The following is a 15,449-nucleotide window of genomic DNA, read 5'->3' on the forward strand; positions in this document are numbered from 1 at the left end:
CTACTTCTTAACCCGTTCGTCTTTGGAAGGAAAGGTGGGAGGGAACCGGGGCACCCAGAGGAAACCCACACAGTCACAGGGAGAACGCACAAACTCCTTACAGACAGCAGCCAGAATCGAACCCGGGTCGCTGGTGCTGTAATAGCGTCACACTAACTGCTACACTACTGTGCTCTGCTCTTGTTCCTACTGAATTTAGAACCTTAGAACACTATAGCACAGAAAACAGGCCATTTGGCCCTTCTAGTCTGTGACGAAACTTTATTCCACTAGTCCCATTGACCTCCACCCAGTCCGTAACCCTCCAGACCTCTCCCGCCCATGTATCTATCCAATTTATTCTTAAAACTTAAGAGTGAGCCTGCATTCACCACGTCAGATGGCAGCCCATTCCACACTCCCACCACTCTCTGAGTGAAGTTCCCCCTAATGTTCCCCCTAAACCTTTCCCCTTTCACCCTAAAGCCATGTCCTCTCGTACTTATCTCTCCTAAAATTAGTTTATATAATATAATTTATATATAAGGTTCCTAGTTTTGAGCCCTGTAACAGTTAACACTGAAACCATTGTCTCCTGTTGGGAGTATGTTCAAAGTGTATCAGAAACAATGAAATAGCTCAATGAAAAAAAAGAGGGTAAGGTGAGCTCTAAGGTGAGTGAACGTGAGCTGTTACCTGTCCAGCTTCTCACTTGCTTGTAGCTTGGCAGAGTTCAAGTCAGAAGATGAAGGACAAGACAGTGGCTCTGCAGAGATGCCCTGAGCTCTCCTCGTCCTGGTCGCAAGTCGTGTCTTTGGGAGAACAGAATGGCACTTGTGCAGCCTGCTTCTCAGATCCTGGATCTCATGCTCCTTCTCCGCAAGGTGCAGTTCCAGCTCTCGAATCTTGGCTTCCTTCAGGGTCAGCAGCGTGCCGAAGCTTTGGGCGATCTCATTCATCTTTCATGTGCCCTGACGAAAGATCGAGAGACTGCTGCTCATCCAAGGCCCAGCCTGTAAAATGTGGTCTAAGTGCCTAGATGAGGATAGAGAAAGGAATAAAAAGATTACGCACACATGCATACAAGGACAGCAACTGCGTCATTCGAAACCAGACTTAGTCTTATTGATTGTATCAAGAACTCGTCTCCAGTCATTAGCACCTAGAGCAGTGCTTGGCTTCACTGCACGTGGTGATGTCAGTGTTGTGTTTCTACATTGAGAATCAGTGCAGACAAGTATTTCATTTCACAGCAAATTGCCTACACTCGAGTTGTGCCTGAATTGGTACAGAACTCAAGAGCACTTGAACTCTCAACATCAAGGAAATGAATGGCAAGCCTGCGTATACAATCCAGTCCCAGGCCTCGTGAGATGCTCTTGCTTAGATTCTCAGCAAAAAAGAAACAAACTGAAAACTTTCCAGTATCATCCCAGTGAACCACTGAAACTTGCCCAATGTTTCACTCAAATGTGCCGCACCACATTTAGGATTTCACGAAGGAACACCTTTAGTTGATCTCAGCTTCACTACGCTTTGCTGTAACGCTGATTTAGAATATAAACTAGGAGTAGGCCGCACAACTACACCCCCCACCCAAGCCTGCCCCAAGTGTCAACTCCTCTTCTGTGCCAGTTCTCCATAGCCCTCAATTCTTTGATCTTTTAAAAACTTATCTACTTCTTCTTTAAATACCCCCCCCCCCCCCCCATTGAGCTAGCCTCCACCACCTCTGGGGTAGAGAACTCCAGAGGTTCCCCACCCTCTGCAAGAAGTGCCTAAGCAGTCAGTTTTAAATGACCACCTCCTAATCTTGTAACCATGTCCTTCGATTGAGATTCTCCCACTAGTGGAAGCACCTCAACATCTACCCTGTCTTACCCCCCTAAGGACCTTGTATGTTTCAATAAGGTCACCATTCCATTTCTCCATGCAGACACCTTCAGAAGTTATGGACATTTATTTTAATTTTGCCTAAGTGAAATATGTTTCATAATTACAAAATAATGGCAACTTGATGAATACTGTTAACCACATTTTATGAAACTTTAAATTAGAAAACTAGTATAATTAATCACTGAAATTTTGCAAAGCTTGAAACTCTGGAATGTACATAGCAACTTTCTCTGTCCATGGCATGCTGGCACAGCAGTTAGTGTTGCTGCCTCACTGCTCGAGTGACCTAGGTTCAACCCTATCCTTGGGTTCTACCTGCATGGAGTTTGCACATTCTCCGTGTCCACATGGATTTCTGCTGGGCACTCCGGTTCCTTCCCACACTGTAAAGACATAATTGACTGCTGCAAACTCCCCCACTGGTGGAGGTAAGTGGCAAAAGGATCACGGCAAGTTGATGGGCACATGAGAGAGAATAAGTTGTAGAGCTGTAGATGGAATAGGACTGATGGGGTTCTTCTTTTGGGAACTGGCTCCTATTTCTGCTGTGCATTAACGAGCAAATAAGGTTATAACCTCCATCGTTCTCCTCCTACACATATACCAACTGGCATTTAATTAACAGTCCATCTTCAAAGTGTGTTGCATCAGGAAGCCTAACAGTATGGCCAAGGATGCCTACCTCCCTGACCATTCCCTTTTTTCCCCTCTCTAACTTTCTAGGAGAAGATAGAGCTTGAAAGCCCGGACAGCCATCATCATCATCAAAGATCCCCACTATCCAGACCATGCCATCTCTTTGCACCTACCATCGGGCAGGAGGTACAGAAGCCCGAAGTCCCACACCACCACGTTCAAGAACAGTTACTTCTCTTCAATCATTCATCTCTCGAACCAACTGGCAAAACCCTAATCACTACCTCAGTATAGCAACACTATGACCACTTTGCACTACAATGGACTTTTTTTTGTTCTAATTGTGTTCTTTCTTGTAAAATTATGTATAATTTATGTTTTTCTTGTGAATGTTGTGTCTCTGATATAGTTTAATCCAGACAAGCGTGAAATTGCCACACAATTTTGCACCCAATTCAGAGTGGTAATCAGTCCCAAATGGAATTTAGTAATTTTCTAACTTCAGGCCTGTAATCCATTCCATCCTTCATTCAATGTTGCAGTCTGATGACTAAGACATTCTAAAAAGTATGTTAAGTATGTTAGGACATTCTAAAAAGTTCTAAAAACTAACAATGTGACAAAATATTAGCTGGAATTTTATAATACACATTTAAAATAAAATCTATTCACTTGATCTGCATGTTACCAGTACCTAATGCTTATTCCCAATTGCCAAGAAGATTAGCAATTTGAGTATTTTTATCCACCAGAAGTGGAGGAACAGTGATATAACTCCAATCAGGGCAACTTGTGACTTGGAGATGGTGGTGATCACATGTTCCAGCTGAGATCGTCCTTCCAGATGGTAGGAACAGATTAGGGAGATGCTGCTGTAGAAGCCTTGCCAAGTTATTGCTGCAGAAGGTCTGTACAGAGTCTGCGGTGCACTGGATGAGAAGATGATTTTAAAAGTACAGAATAACTACAAATAGTTAAGTTTAAAAGAGACTTCCCATTATACAAGGCCTTTCATGACCTCAGAAGTTCCAAAGAGATATAAAGAGAGCCAATGAAGAGACTTTGAAAAACCTTTGTTGCTGTTGTAGAAATAACACTTAACCACTTATTTATTTTTTTTGTGTTACAAACCTTAGTCTGGGTATTAGAAACTTTAGGCATGGTAGCATAGCGGTTAGCGTAACGCTATTACAGCGCCAGCAACCTGGATTCAATTCTCACTGCTGCCAGTAAGGAGTTTGTACGTTCTCCCCGTGTCTGCGTGGGTTTCCTCCGGGTGCTCCGGTTCCCTCCCACATTCCAAAGACGTACAGGTTGGAAGCTGTGGGCATGCTGTGTTGGCGCTGGAAGAGCGGCAACACTTATAGGCTGCCCCCAGCACATTCTTAGCAACGCAAGAAGATGTACTTCACTGTGTGTTTCAATGTACATGTGACTAATAAATAAATATCTTATCTTATCTAAGATAAACAATGGTACAACATCATCTCCAAAAGTGTTTTGGGCAATTCATTGATAGGATCTTCTGCTTGATGTTCAGAAATGTTAGGTAGGTTACAAGCCACCAACTGCACTTGATTTTACCTTTTCACATTAACTGTGATAAGTGATACAAATGCAATATCCATGAACTTTGATTTCAGTCTCTAAAGCATGCACAGTTCTATGTACAGAATTTAAAAAGTGATGCTTATTTCTGGTTTCATTCATCATGGCAAAAACAAATTTCCAGAAACAATCCATGTTCTCTAGATGACCTCCTGATATATCTTAAGGCTATAAAATAACGCACAGTGTGTGCCGGTTCACAGCAATTAGATCTTATGGCCTCAAAGGAACACACCAGGTTAACAACAGGATACACAAGGGAGACTGCAGATGCTGGAAATCTCGAGCTACAAACACAAAATGCTGGAGGAACTCAGCAGGTGTCCTGATGAAGGGTCTCGGCCCGAAATGTCGACTGTCCATTTCCCTCCCTCGATGCTGCCTGACCTGCTGAGTTCCTCCAGCATTTTGTGTTTGTTGCTGAATAATTCATTGCATCCTACTTGGTGTAAACCTGCAGTTTACCACAAGCTAAACTGCAGATAGGCTAAAACCAAAAGACTATAGATGCTGGAATCCTCCAAAAAAAAACAAACTTGCTGGAAATACTTAGCATCTTTGGAAAGAGAAAGAGAGTTTCAGGTTAATAATTTTTAACAGTTTTTCCTGTTTTTAAGATGGGTAGTCTTGTTTAAAGAAAAGACTTAAGAAACAGTGAGAATGGGTTCTGTTTTTTTAAAAATCTCTTTACAATGATATCTCATGATGATAATTATCTAACAGTCCAAAGCAAACCCCAGTGGACTAATCACCGAAACCAGTGGAAGACAAAATGCAAATACTCTTTCTCTCCACTCCCTCAGTAGTCAACATTGTCAATTTTTTATATATGAAACAGTACATTATTTAAATAAAAATTCTTTTGAAATATCTTTCATAAATATACAGACATATGGACACAATATTATTGCAGGTATACTCATATAATCTCAGTGGTTCTTATTGAAGGACCACACACCACCATCCCTCCAGTCTCCTGAAGCCAGCTGCTATCAAAAGCAGCTAGAGGTTGTCAAGTCACTGAAGGAAAAAGTTGGACAGAATTAAAGTTTTCCTATTAAACTTTAAATCCTGTTTTTTTTTAGGCACATGAAATCCCAAATTGGGAGAACTCGGGCAGAAATACTTCGACATTCTGCACTTACAGAACAAAGCTGAATTGACCGGCACATTTGAGACTTTAGACATCATTTGGGGGATGCAGGACAATGTGCTTACGGCTTCAGGTTCTTGCAGCTCCGACAGACCCCCGACGAGAACGTAGATGATTTCATCACAAGGTAAACTCTGGCTGTGCAGGAATGCAAGTACAAAGATATCCATCCCAACAAATTCAAAAAAGCGAAGCTTATTCCAAGCGACTTGTCCTGGGACAAAGTGTGCTGCACAGCTCATCACAGGGAGGCGGTCAAGAAAGGCCTTACACAGATTCAACCACCCCCAGCACTACTTATTCAGGCAGTACTGGAATGAGAACCCCTCCCGAACAGGTCGATGTTTGCCAGCATTTGCAGACCCGCAGCTTCCAGTCAAAACCACGTCGGCCTTCACAGAGATGCCATCGCTGTGGTGAAAGTCATGTCCAGTGGTCCCACTGCAAGCATCAAAAGACCATCTGCCAGTTCTGTTAGAAGGTGGGGCACTACGAGAAGGTGTGCTTCGCAATGCAACACGCTGTGGGAGAGTGACAGAATTCCACCATCAACTCCACATGAGGAGACAGCCGCTGCGAAGAAGTGGACACCATCTTCCAAACCCATGAACTGGGCAACCAGAACTAGCCTCTGTACTTGGTTACACTCACAGTGGACAACCAGCCCATGAAATCTGAGCTGGAGACCGGGTCAGTCGTCACCTTGGTACACGAATCTTCTTTACGCCAGATTCCAAACCTGTAACCTCCAAGCTCGGTGTTCCACCGAGGACACATCAACATACAGGGCATATTCACAGCAGGAGCGGTCCACCATGGAGACCTGCTCCACTTATCGGTGCACGTTGTTGGGGGAGGCCAACAGCATAATTCGCTGGGCAGAAACTGGATTAAAAACATTCCATTGGGCCATCCTACATCAGTCGTATCGGGGGAAGCCCCGCATTGAATACTCTGCTGTGAAAGCACCAGCATGTATTCCAAGCCGAGGCTTCGGGTCAATACTGCGGTCCAGCAGCTAAGTCCAACTTTCAGGAGAACTGCCAGCCGAAGGTTTACAAGGCCGGCCCGGTGCTGTGGGCCCAAAGGTGGAAGAAGAACTAGACCTCCTACAGAGAGCGGAGGTGACAGAGCCGGTGCAGTACTCCAAGTGGGCGGCTCCTCAGGTCCGATGGATCAGTGCACATTTGTGGCGACTACAAACTGACTGCAAACCCCGCGACAAGACTGAACGCGTATCCACTGCCACGGATCGAGGACTTGTATGCATCCCTGTCGGGAGGCCAACAGTTCTCAATGTTAGACCTGAAACACACCTACAAACAGGTCACCCTGGTCGGAGACTCTTGTGATTTACAACAATCAATACACACAGAGCCCTGTGTCAGTACAAGCGGCTGCCATTTGGAGTGAGTTCTGCACCTGGGATATTCTAATGCATTATTGATAATTTAGTGAAGGATGTTCCTCACGTCTGTCCTTACCTTGATGATATTACCTTGAGTCCCATCATCCTGAGACACTAGACAGAGTACTTTCCTGTTTAGAGGAAGCCGGCCTTACTCTAAAGAAGGAGAAATGCATGATTTTGGTCGACTCAGTCACTAACCTGGGCTTCAAAGTTGACAAAACAGGTCTCCGTCCGCAGGAGCACAAAATCAAAGCCTTAAAGGAGGCTCCACGTCCACGAACCGTGACACAGTTACGCTCATTCCTGGGACAGGTCACACATTACAACTGGTTCTTGGATCAATCAGCTACAGTGTTAGAGCCCTGATCCCGACTACTCCAGAAGGACCAACACGGGGAGTGGTCAAGAAATGAGCAACAGGCATTGGAACAAATAAAAACCGCCCTCAGTTCTCCGTCCGTGTTGGTGCCTGACGATCCTGAAAAGCCCATAGTCAGGAAATGTGACGCCTCACCGTGTGGGGTGGGGGCCGCCCTCCTACATCGAACGCCTTGTGGAACGGAGATGCCCATTGCTGTCGCTTCAACGACAATGTCTCAGGCGGAGATGAATTATTCACAGCTCGACCGAGAAGCCCGAGCGATTATGTTTGGCATCAAGTGCTTCCATTTATACATATTAGGGCGGCCTCTGGAGATCCACACAGACCATAAGCCTCTGCTCAGCTTAATGGGGGAGACGCGAGGTATCCAACAAATGTCATCACCAAGATTACAACGATGGGCATTGACCTTTTCTGCTTACTCCTACACAATGAAGATACCACCAGAAACGAAAATGTCATTGCCGGCACCTTAAGCAGATTCCAATTGTTGAGGGCACAGCATCCAGCACCCCTCCGTTTGAGGTTGTTCACCCGCTACAAGGCCTAGACGAAACACCAATCAAAAGTCACCTCATTAGGCGGTGGACAGCCCGTGATCCACTCCTATCACACGGCACGACAGGTTGGGTGGCCCGCCTGCCCTTCACCCGAATTTCAATCATTTAAAATTGCCAACATTTACTGACCCACAGGGTGGCTGCATGTTCTGGGGCAGTCGAGTAGTGGTTCCCCCTCACGGCTGCAAGCACAGACTCCACGATCTGCATGATGCTCACCCTGGGGTGGTCAGGATAAAGGCACTTGTGAGAAGCTGTGTGGTGGCTGAAAATTGACACCGATATTGAGAACGTGGTGCGTATCTGCCCTGTTTGTCAGAAGACAATAAAAGCATCACCAAAGGCCCCCCTTAAACCATGGGCCTGGTCCGATTCCCCGTGGAACCACATTCACATTGACTATTTTAGAACGTTCTGGGGACACACGTTTCTGGTTATTGTGGATGCCCATTCAAAGTGGACAGAGGCGTTACCGACTTGTACGTCGTGTTCCTCGACAAGTACTGGAACTAAACTACGGTCAGTCTTTGCCACCTTTGGTATTCCAGAAATGACTGCATCCGATAACAGCCCAACTTTCCCCAGTGCAGGATTTAAGGAGTTTGTAGTGAAGAATGGTATTGGGCACCTGACATCGGCTTCATTTCGTGCTGCTTCAAATGGCCCAGCTGAGCGAGCAGTGCAAACAGTGGAACAGGGCCTTTCTGAACAAACACGGGGTGATCTGATGACGAAATTAAACCGTTTCCTTTTCCATTACCAAATCCCCCCAAATGAACTAACGGCCGCCTCTCGCGCTGAATGAATGTTCAAGCGCACATTACACACCGGATGGGATCTCCTGCTGACGGCCGTCCAGGAACGAGTTTGCAGCAAACAAGAGGCCATGAAGCAAAACCGTGACACCCACACTGGGCCGCCAACGTTTGGTGCCGATGACAAGGTCAACACTTGACTCACGCACGAAAAAAACTGGCAACCGGCCGTCACCGGACACCGTAACCGTCCACCTGCAGAACTTGAACGGCCAGACGGACGAACTGTCAGGTGACGTTTGGATCATGTACACAGGCGAACCAACGGAGGACCTGGTGAAGCCACAGGAGCGTCCCCTGCCGATGAAGCTACTGTTCAAGTAGATGAACCATCGAGACGCTTCAGCGAGAGGGGAACCTTTGCAGCCCACCGACCTCGGCATCAGCTAATTAGGAAGACACTGAGAGAGAAGCCGCCGCCACCACCCGTCCCCCCCAACACCACCCCCCCCCGCCCCCCACTGCAGTCCACGAGGATGTGTTGGCCAGTCAACCAGTACCAGGCAGGATAGTGGCGGAAAAATCATTTCATTGCATTTCTCTGTTCACCTAACTTATTATCTTCCCCTGCAGTTCCCTTCTGTAGGAGGGAGGGATGAACCATACGGAGAACATGGTGAATGCGCATGCGTGCGCCAGTCAGTGGGTCTCTCGGCGGATCGATGACAGTCTCCTACACAAGGAACATTACCTTCAGTGTGGGACTTTAGGGACACGCGCTTTTGGTCTCTGTCGGCCTTCTCAATGATCTACAACTGTAAGTTGCTTAGTTTCTTTACTCTGGTTAACGTAACTCAGTAAAAATATTTATTCTACTGCCCGTTGTCGCTCTTGCTCCGTGCATATGTTACACCTACCATGCGGGACCTCGTGGAAGACCTTACTAAAGTCCAAATAGACAATAACCACCGTGCTACCCTCACCTACATTTTTGGTTACATCTTCAAAAAACTCTATAAGGTTTGTCAAGCATGACTTCCCAAGCACAAAGCCACACTGACTCCTCCTAATCAGACTGGGTCTAAACAAATGCTGGTAGATCATGTCCTCAGAATTCCTTCTAGTAACTTCCCCATTACTGAAGTCAGGCTGACCAGCCTGTAGTTCCCTGGCTTGTCCTTGCTACCCTTCTTAAACAACGGAGCATGGATCGGCTGGGCGAAAGGACCCACCTCCGTGCCATACGAGTCTATGACAACTTGCACGCAAGGAGATATCACTGAGTGACAGTAGGTCTGTGCTGACTGCCAGAGAGAAAACTTGATTCCATCTACCAGAAAATCAGCCAAGTACAGAACCTCTTCAACAGACACCAGAATAAAGGATGTTCCTCCAAAACAAATCTCACCATGTTCCAAGGTCAACACTTACACACTTTAAAACAGCACATGCACTGTAGAAAGCCCTTTGCAAAAGCTGACATTCAGTTGTGACATTGCTCTAGTTCTTATGCCCTCTTCCCTCAAACATTAATCATGGTGAACGCAGCAAACATACCAACACAGGGTTATAATTAAACTTCCCAGAAAGTCTGTACAGATATCTTTCTCCTTTATGCTTTTATTTTAAGCTTCTTTCTAGTAAATGTAGCTATTTATGGGATGGAGACTTTATAAAAGGCTGTAGTTCACAAAAGGCCAAGACTGCATTTATCAATAATTGAGAATACTTCCCATGACCAGCATCCTATCAAAGCTACAGTTTCAGTTTAATAAGTCAACAAATCTGGGAACTACCAGATGAGCTGCTATTGTCAACTCATATCCTGAGAGTTCGACTCATTCCACACCAAACTGTTTCATCAGCTTCTCTGCCCGTGGACTGGTTTAATGACGTGACTGATGAAAATTTGACAGTTAATACTATGTACACGGAAGCAATAGGCATCAGAATTGATTAAAGGGAAAACTCAACCGATGCAAGTTTATATCAGAATCAGCTTTATTATCGCTGACATATGACGTGAAATTTGTTGTTCTGCAGCAGCAATATAGAGCAAAAAATAAAAGTTATGAAAATAGTGCAAAAAAAATAGGAACAACGAGGCAGTATCCATGGGTTCATGGAATATAGAGGTACATAGGGAAGTTAGATAGAGATTGTTCATCAAAAAGGCAATGGGGCTGTAGCTTAAGGAAGCAGTCTAAATGGGTCAGAACAATTGAAGCTTTTCTGATGAGAGATGGAGTGCTAGGAAGTTTGGGGGAGGGGGGTGGCATTGGGAGGTCAGGAGTGGGAGAAGAAGGAGCATATGGACCAATAAGGGCTGACCTATCAAGGGGTTGGACTTTTCGGGGCTAATGGTCTCATGCTATTCCTATTTTCTTATGTCAAAGCACAGATTTCTATTGCAGCGAGATATATTATTTTAAGAGGGTCTTGACGACCATACCTTTCTGTTGGCCTCCATTTTCCGTTGCCACGTAGGGTCTATAGTATTGACTACCTATTTGATCCCAAGATATATCACAGCTCCAAACAATGCTAGGCAAGAGATCATTCGCAAAACCTCTCCGCTGCCCAATGGTTGCGTCAGTAGTCTCCTGAAATTTTGTTCAACAGCAGGTTCATTCCTTGTTGGATCATGAAGGCAAAATAAGAATAGTGTTGAAACAGAGAACAAAGTGATCATAAAATGCCTTCATGACTCTCATCCAGTCAACAATAAAACTGCTTATTTATGAGCCATTTGGAGTAAGGGCCATTAGTACAGGGGACCTGAAACAATCACTTGTTACCTATTTTGCCTAATAACAGCATAAAAGGCAGATCCTCCAATCTATCCTTCAAAACTTTTAATCCCATCAGCAGAATGTAGCTCCTCTCTTCCTCCCAGCTAGTGCAAAGATTTTCACTTCCCACAAAAAGAGAGAATTACTATCCAAAAAATTATCAACAACAATATGAATATTACTCCCAATATACATTTCCACAGTGTGCCTGTTCATCCTCATATGGGTACAACTGTGTAGTGGTTAAACTACCGGACTTGTATCCAGAGGCATGGCTTAGCATTAAAGTCTTCATAGCAGTTAGGAGTGTTTAAGATCAAATAATTAAATAAATAAACTAGCATCAGTAATGGTAACCACGAAACTACCATTTGTTATATAAAAAAACCCACCGTTCACTCACTAAGTTTGTTTAGAGAAAGAAATATGCTATTCTCATCCAGCCTAGCCTACATTGGACTCCAAACCCTCTGATGGAATTTACACTTATCTGAAGTGTCCTAGTAAGCTACTTAGTTGAAGTGTATCAACAAAAAGAAATGTCTAATTATGTTAGGCACATTAAATCAGGGAGCTGCTCTAGTTTGACATGTTCCATGCAATTCAGTCTATTATTTCTAGGTTGGAGAAGTATCTGCCAGCTGTTTCTACTATCTTATAATGTACGGATGGCAAGTCATTAGACACCAGGCCAGATGTATGGTGGCCAGCTGATCACTGGCCATGCTCTGAACATTACCAAAAATTTTCGTACAGTATACTGAACAATGCCAGACTTTGGACCTGAAAAGCTGTGTAGCGTAGGTTGCAGGTCGGACTGAGCATATTCCAGGAGATTTCATACGAGGAAAAATAAACCATTCTTATTGGCAGTGCATTCTCAATCATAGCTTGAAGAGCAAAAAATTCAGCACTCTCTTGTTCATTTCTTATTTACCTCAAATCAGTCAGTTGAGTTCCAGTAGCATTTTACCAAGGTTTGACATAATCTCCCTACTTCTGTACTCCAAGGGTTTGAAAAGCCAAGGATCTGGTACAGTGAGGCAAGGCTTGCTATTGATGGTAGGAAGAACCTGCACTGCACAGGTCTTTGCTGATCCATAGCCAACTTTGAAAGTTTGTTCATGGGCAGTGAGGGTAGGGGAGCGGCCAGCACAGGCAACTCACTGCTGATAGTGGTGGACTGGACTCATGCCCAATTCTTGTATCCTCACCTTAACACTTATAACACCAGTTATCATTCCAATAAATCAACACAGAATCCTTTGCAAGCAACCATGCCCAAAACCAAACATCCGTCAATGTCAGCAAAGCAAAAGCGCTGGTCCCTGACTTCAGGAAGTGGGGCGGAGTACACGCCCCTGTCTGTATCAATGGTGCTGAGGTGGAGATGGTTGAGAGCTTCAAGTTCCTAGTTGCAAGTATCACCAACGACTTGTCCTGGTCCACACATTTAGAAGCTATGGCCAAGAAATCACACCAGCACCTCTTCTTCCTCAGAAGGCTGAGGAAATTCGGCAGGTCCCCAATTTTATTATGTGGTTTACTATTGTACCCATTTACAGTGAAAAGCTTTTGTCTGCATGCCATTCAGACAGATCATTCCATACATAAGTACATCGAGGTCGTTCTAAAGGGAAACAAAAACAGAATGCTGGATATAGGGTTAAAGATAGAGAAAGCACAGTGCAAATAAAATGCAAGAGCCATGACAAGATAGACTGAGAGATCAAGAGTTCATCTTCATCATATAAGAGGAGCGTTCAAGAGTCTTATAACAGCAGGGGTAACAGCCAATCTTGAGCCTGGTGGTACGTGTTCTCAAGCTTTTGTATCTTCTGCCTGATGCGAGGGGTGAGAGGAAAGAATGACCAGGGTGGGAAGTGTCCTTGATCATGTTGGCTGCTTTCCCGAAGCAGCGGGAGGTGAGGAGTCAACGGAAGAGAGGCTGGTTTTGGGGCAGGGAACAGGATATGTCTGCATGTGGCCCGTGTGCCTAGGCGTATAAATATAAAATAAGTGCATGCATTAGAGCTTGGACGTTGCTTTGGATCTCCCTTGGAACTTGATCTCACTCCGCCAAGGCTGTCTGGTAACTGATAGAAACATCTTTAGGCATCTTCCTCAAAATGGCGAGGAGAAAGCAAGTCACTCTCTGGCCCGAGGCCCGACCAAAGAAGAATAAGCGTCAGGAGCACAGTATGATGGAGAGGAGTTGGCAGCCCTGCACCCGGAGACACAAGAAACTACAGATGCTGGAATCTGGATCAACATACAAGAGAGTGGAGGAACTCAGCAGGTCAGGCAGCATCTGTGGAGGGAAATGGACAGTTGACGTTTTGGGTCGAGACCCTTCATATAGACTGCATAGATGCTGCCTGACCCGATGAGTCCCTCAGAGCATCTTGTGTGTAGCCCGGGGTCAGCCAGAAGAAAATAAACTTCAGGAGCACGGTATTATGGAGAGGAGACCAGAGAGAGGAGTTAGCAGCCCTGCACCCGCAGAGACAAGAGACTGCAGATGCTGAAATCTGGAGCAACACACAGGATGCCAGAGGGACTCAGTGGGTCAGGCAGCATCTGTGGAGGGAAATGGCTCAGATGGAAGGGTCTCCACCCAAAATGCCTGTCCATTGCTCCCACAGATGCTGCCTGACCCGCTGAGCCCCTCCAGCACCTTGAGTGTAGCCCGGCACCCAGCCCGGGGACAGCGATGGAGAATAAGCTTCAAGAGCACGGTTTGAGGGAGAGGAGCCCAGGGACGTGGCCAAGTGGCGGCCCGGCAGCCCTGCACCAGGTCCGGGGCATTCGGAGGAGATCACGGTTGCACCAGGGAGTCACCGGGATGGGAGCGGCCTGCAGGGCTTGGGAACCAGCGACAACACCAAACAACCTTCTGTTCCAGGTCTACCATCCTTACATGCCACCGGTTATTTGATTTAAGCTGAAACGCTCATAAATTCGACCGCAAACCAACCCAATCGTTTTCATCACCTACTTGCCACCATTTTTTGTGTAACTGACAACAAGTTCCAACCAGAAACGGCCCCGAGGCAATGGATCCGCCTGTGCTCCACCTGAAGGAAATGATTTTCTTAAACGATCATCTACCCTTTTGGTTACCTCTTGAAAAAACTCTAAAAGATTTGTCAAACACAACTTCCCACACATAAAGCCATGCCAACTCCTCCTATCAGACTTTGTGCAAATGTTGGTAGATCCTGTCCCTCAGAATTCCCTCCAGTAACATCCACACCACTGACATCAGATTGACCGCACTGTAGTTCCCTGGCTTGTCCTTGCTACCCTTCTTAAACAACGTAACGACATTAGCCACCTTCTAGTCTTCAAGAACTTCACCCGTGACTAACAATGAAGCAAATATCTCCACAAGGGCCTCTGCAATTTCTTTTCTAGCCTCCTAGAAAGTCCGAGGATGCACTCGGTCAGGCCCTGGGGATTTATCCACCTTAATGCGCTGTAAGGCTGCAAATACATCCTCCCTGGTAATATGAACTTTCTCCGAAACATCTCCACTAACTCCCATTATTCCTCATTATTCCTTTCTTTTGCACTATTTATTTATTTTGTAATTTATAGTAATTTTATGTCTTTGTACTGTACTGCTGCAGCCTTATCTCTTTCCCTTATCTCTTGAGTGACCATGACTTTCTCTTCAGTAAACACAAGGAGAAATATTCATTAAAAGTCCCACCCATCTCCTGTGGCACGAGACGTAGGTGGCCCTGCTGATCTCTAAGAAGACCAACTCTCTCCCTAGCCAACGTTTTACTCTTAATATAGCTATAGAACTTCTTGGGATTTTCCTTAACCTTGCCTGTCAGATCCATCTCATACCTTCTCTTTGCCCTCCTGATTTCCCTCTTGTGTATTTGTAATCTTTTCATAGTACTGGGCAGGCATGGTAGTGTAGTGGTTAGTGTGATGCTATTACAGCGCCAGCAACCCGGGTTCAATTCTGGCTGCTGTCTGTAAGGAGTATGTACATTCTCCCTGTGTCTGCGTGGGTTCCCTCCAGGTGCTCCAGTTTCCTCCCACATTCCAAAGATGTGCGAGTTAGGAAGCTGTGGGCATGCTATGTTGGCGCCGGAAGCTTGGCGACACTTGCGGGCTGCCCCCAGAACACTCCACGCAAAAGATGTATTTCACTGTGTGTTTCAATGTACATGTGACTAATAAAGATATTTTATCTTATAGTCGTCAAGGGATTCACTCATCCCTGACCTCCTAAACCCAGTGTAGACTTCCTTCTCTTT

General features: G+C 45.4%; 1 protein-coding gene across 2 annotated transcripts in view; it reads right to left on the minus strand.

Annotated features, from left to right (window-relative positions):
• The window catches only part of LOC127584355 (cGMP-dependent protein kinase 1-like), a 100,033-nt gene extending 99,095 nt beyond the window's left edge, over window positions 1-938 (minus strand). The window contains exon 1 of one of the 2 annotated variants that reach the window (XM_052041077.1): window positions 685-938. In XM_052041077.1, coding sequence (XP_051897037.1) covers window positions 685-938 — 254 coding nt within the window. Of the gene's footprint in view, window positions 1-675 lie in introns of both variants that reach the window. The other variant, XM_052041075.1, reaches the window with a different exon arrangement.
• Between the last annotated feature and the right edge of the window lie 14,511 nt (window positions 939-15,449).

This window comes from Pristis pectinata, chromosome 29 (assembly GCF_009764475.1).
Source record: "Pristis pectinata isolate sPriPec2 chromosome 29, sPriPec2.1.pri, whole genome shotgun sequence".
Classification (NCBI taxonomy): domain Eukaryota; kingdom Metazoa; phylum Chordata; class Chondrichthyes; order Rhinopristiformes; family Pristidae; genus Pristis; species Pristis pectinata.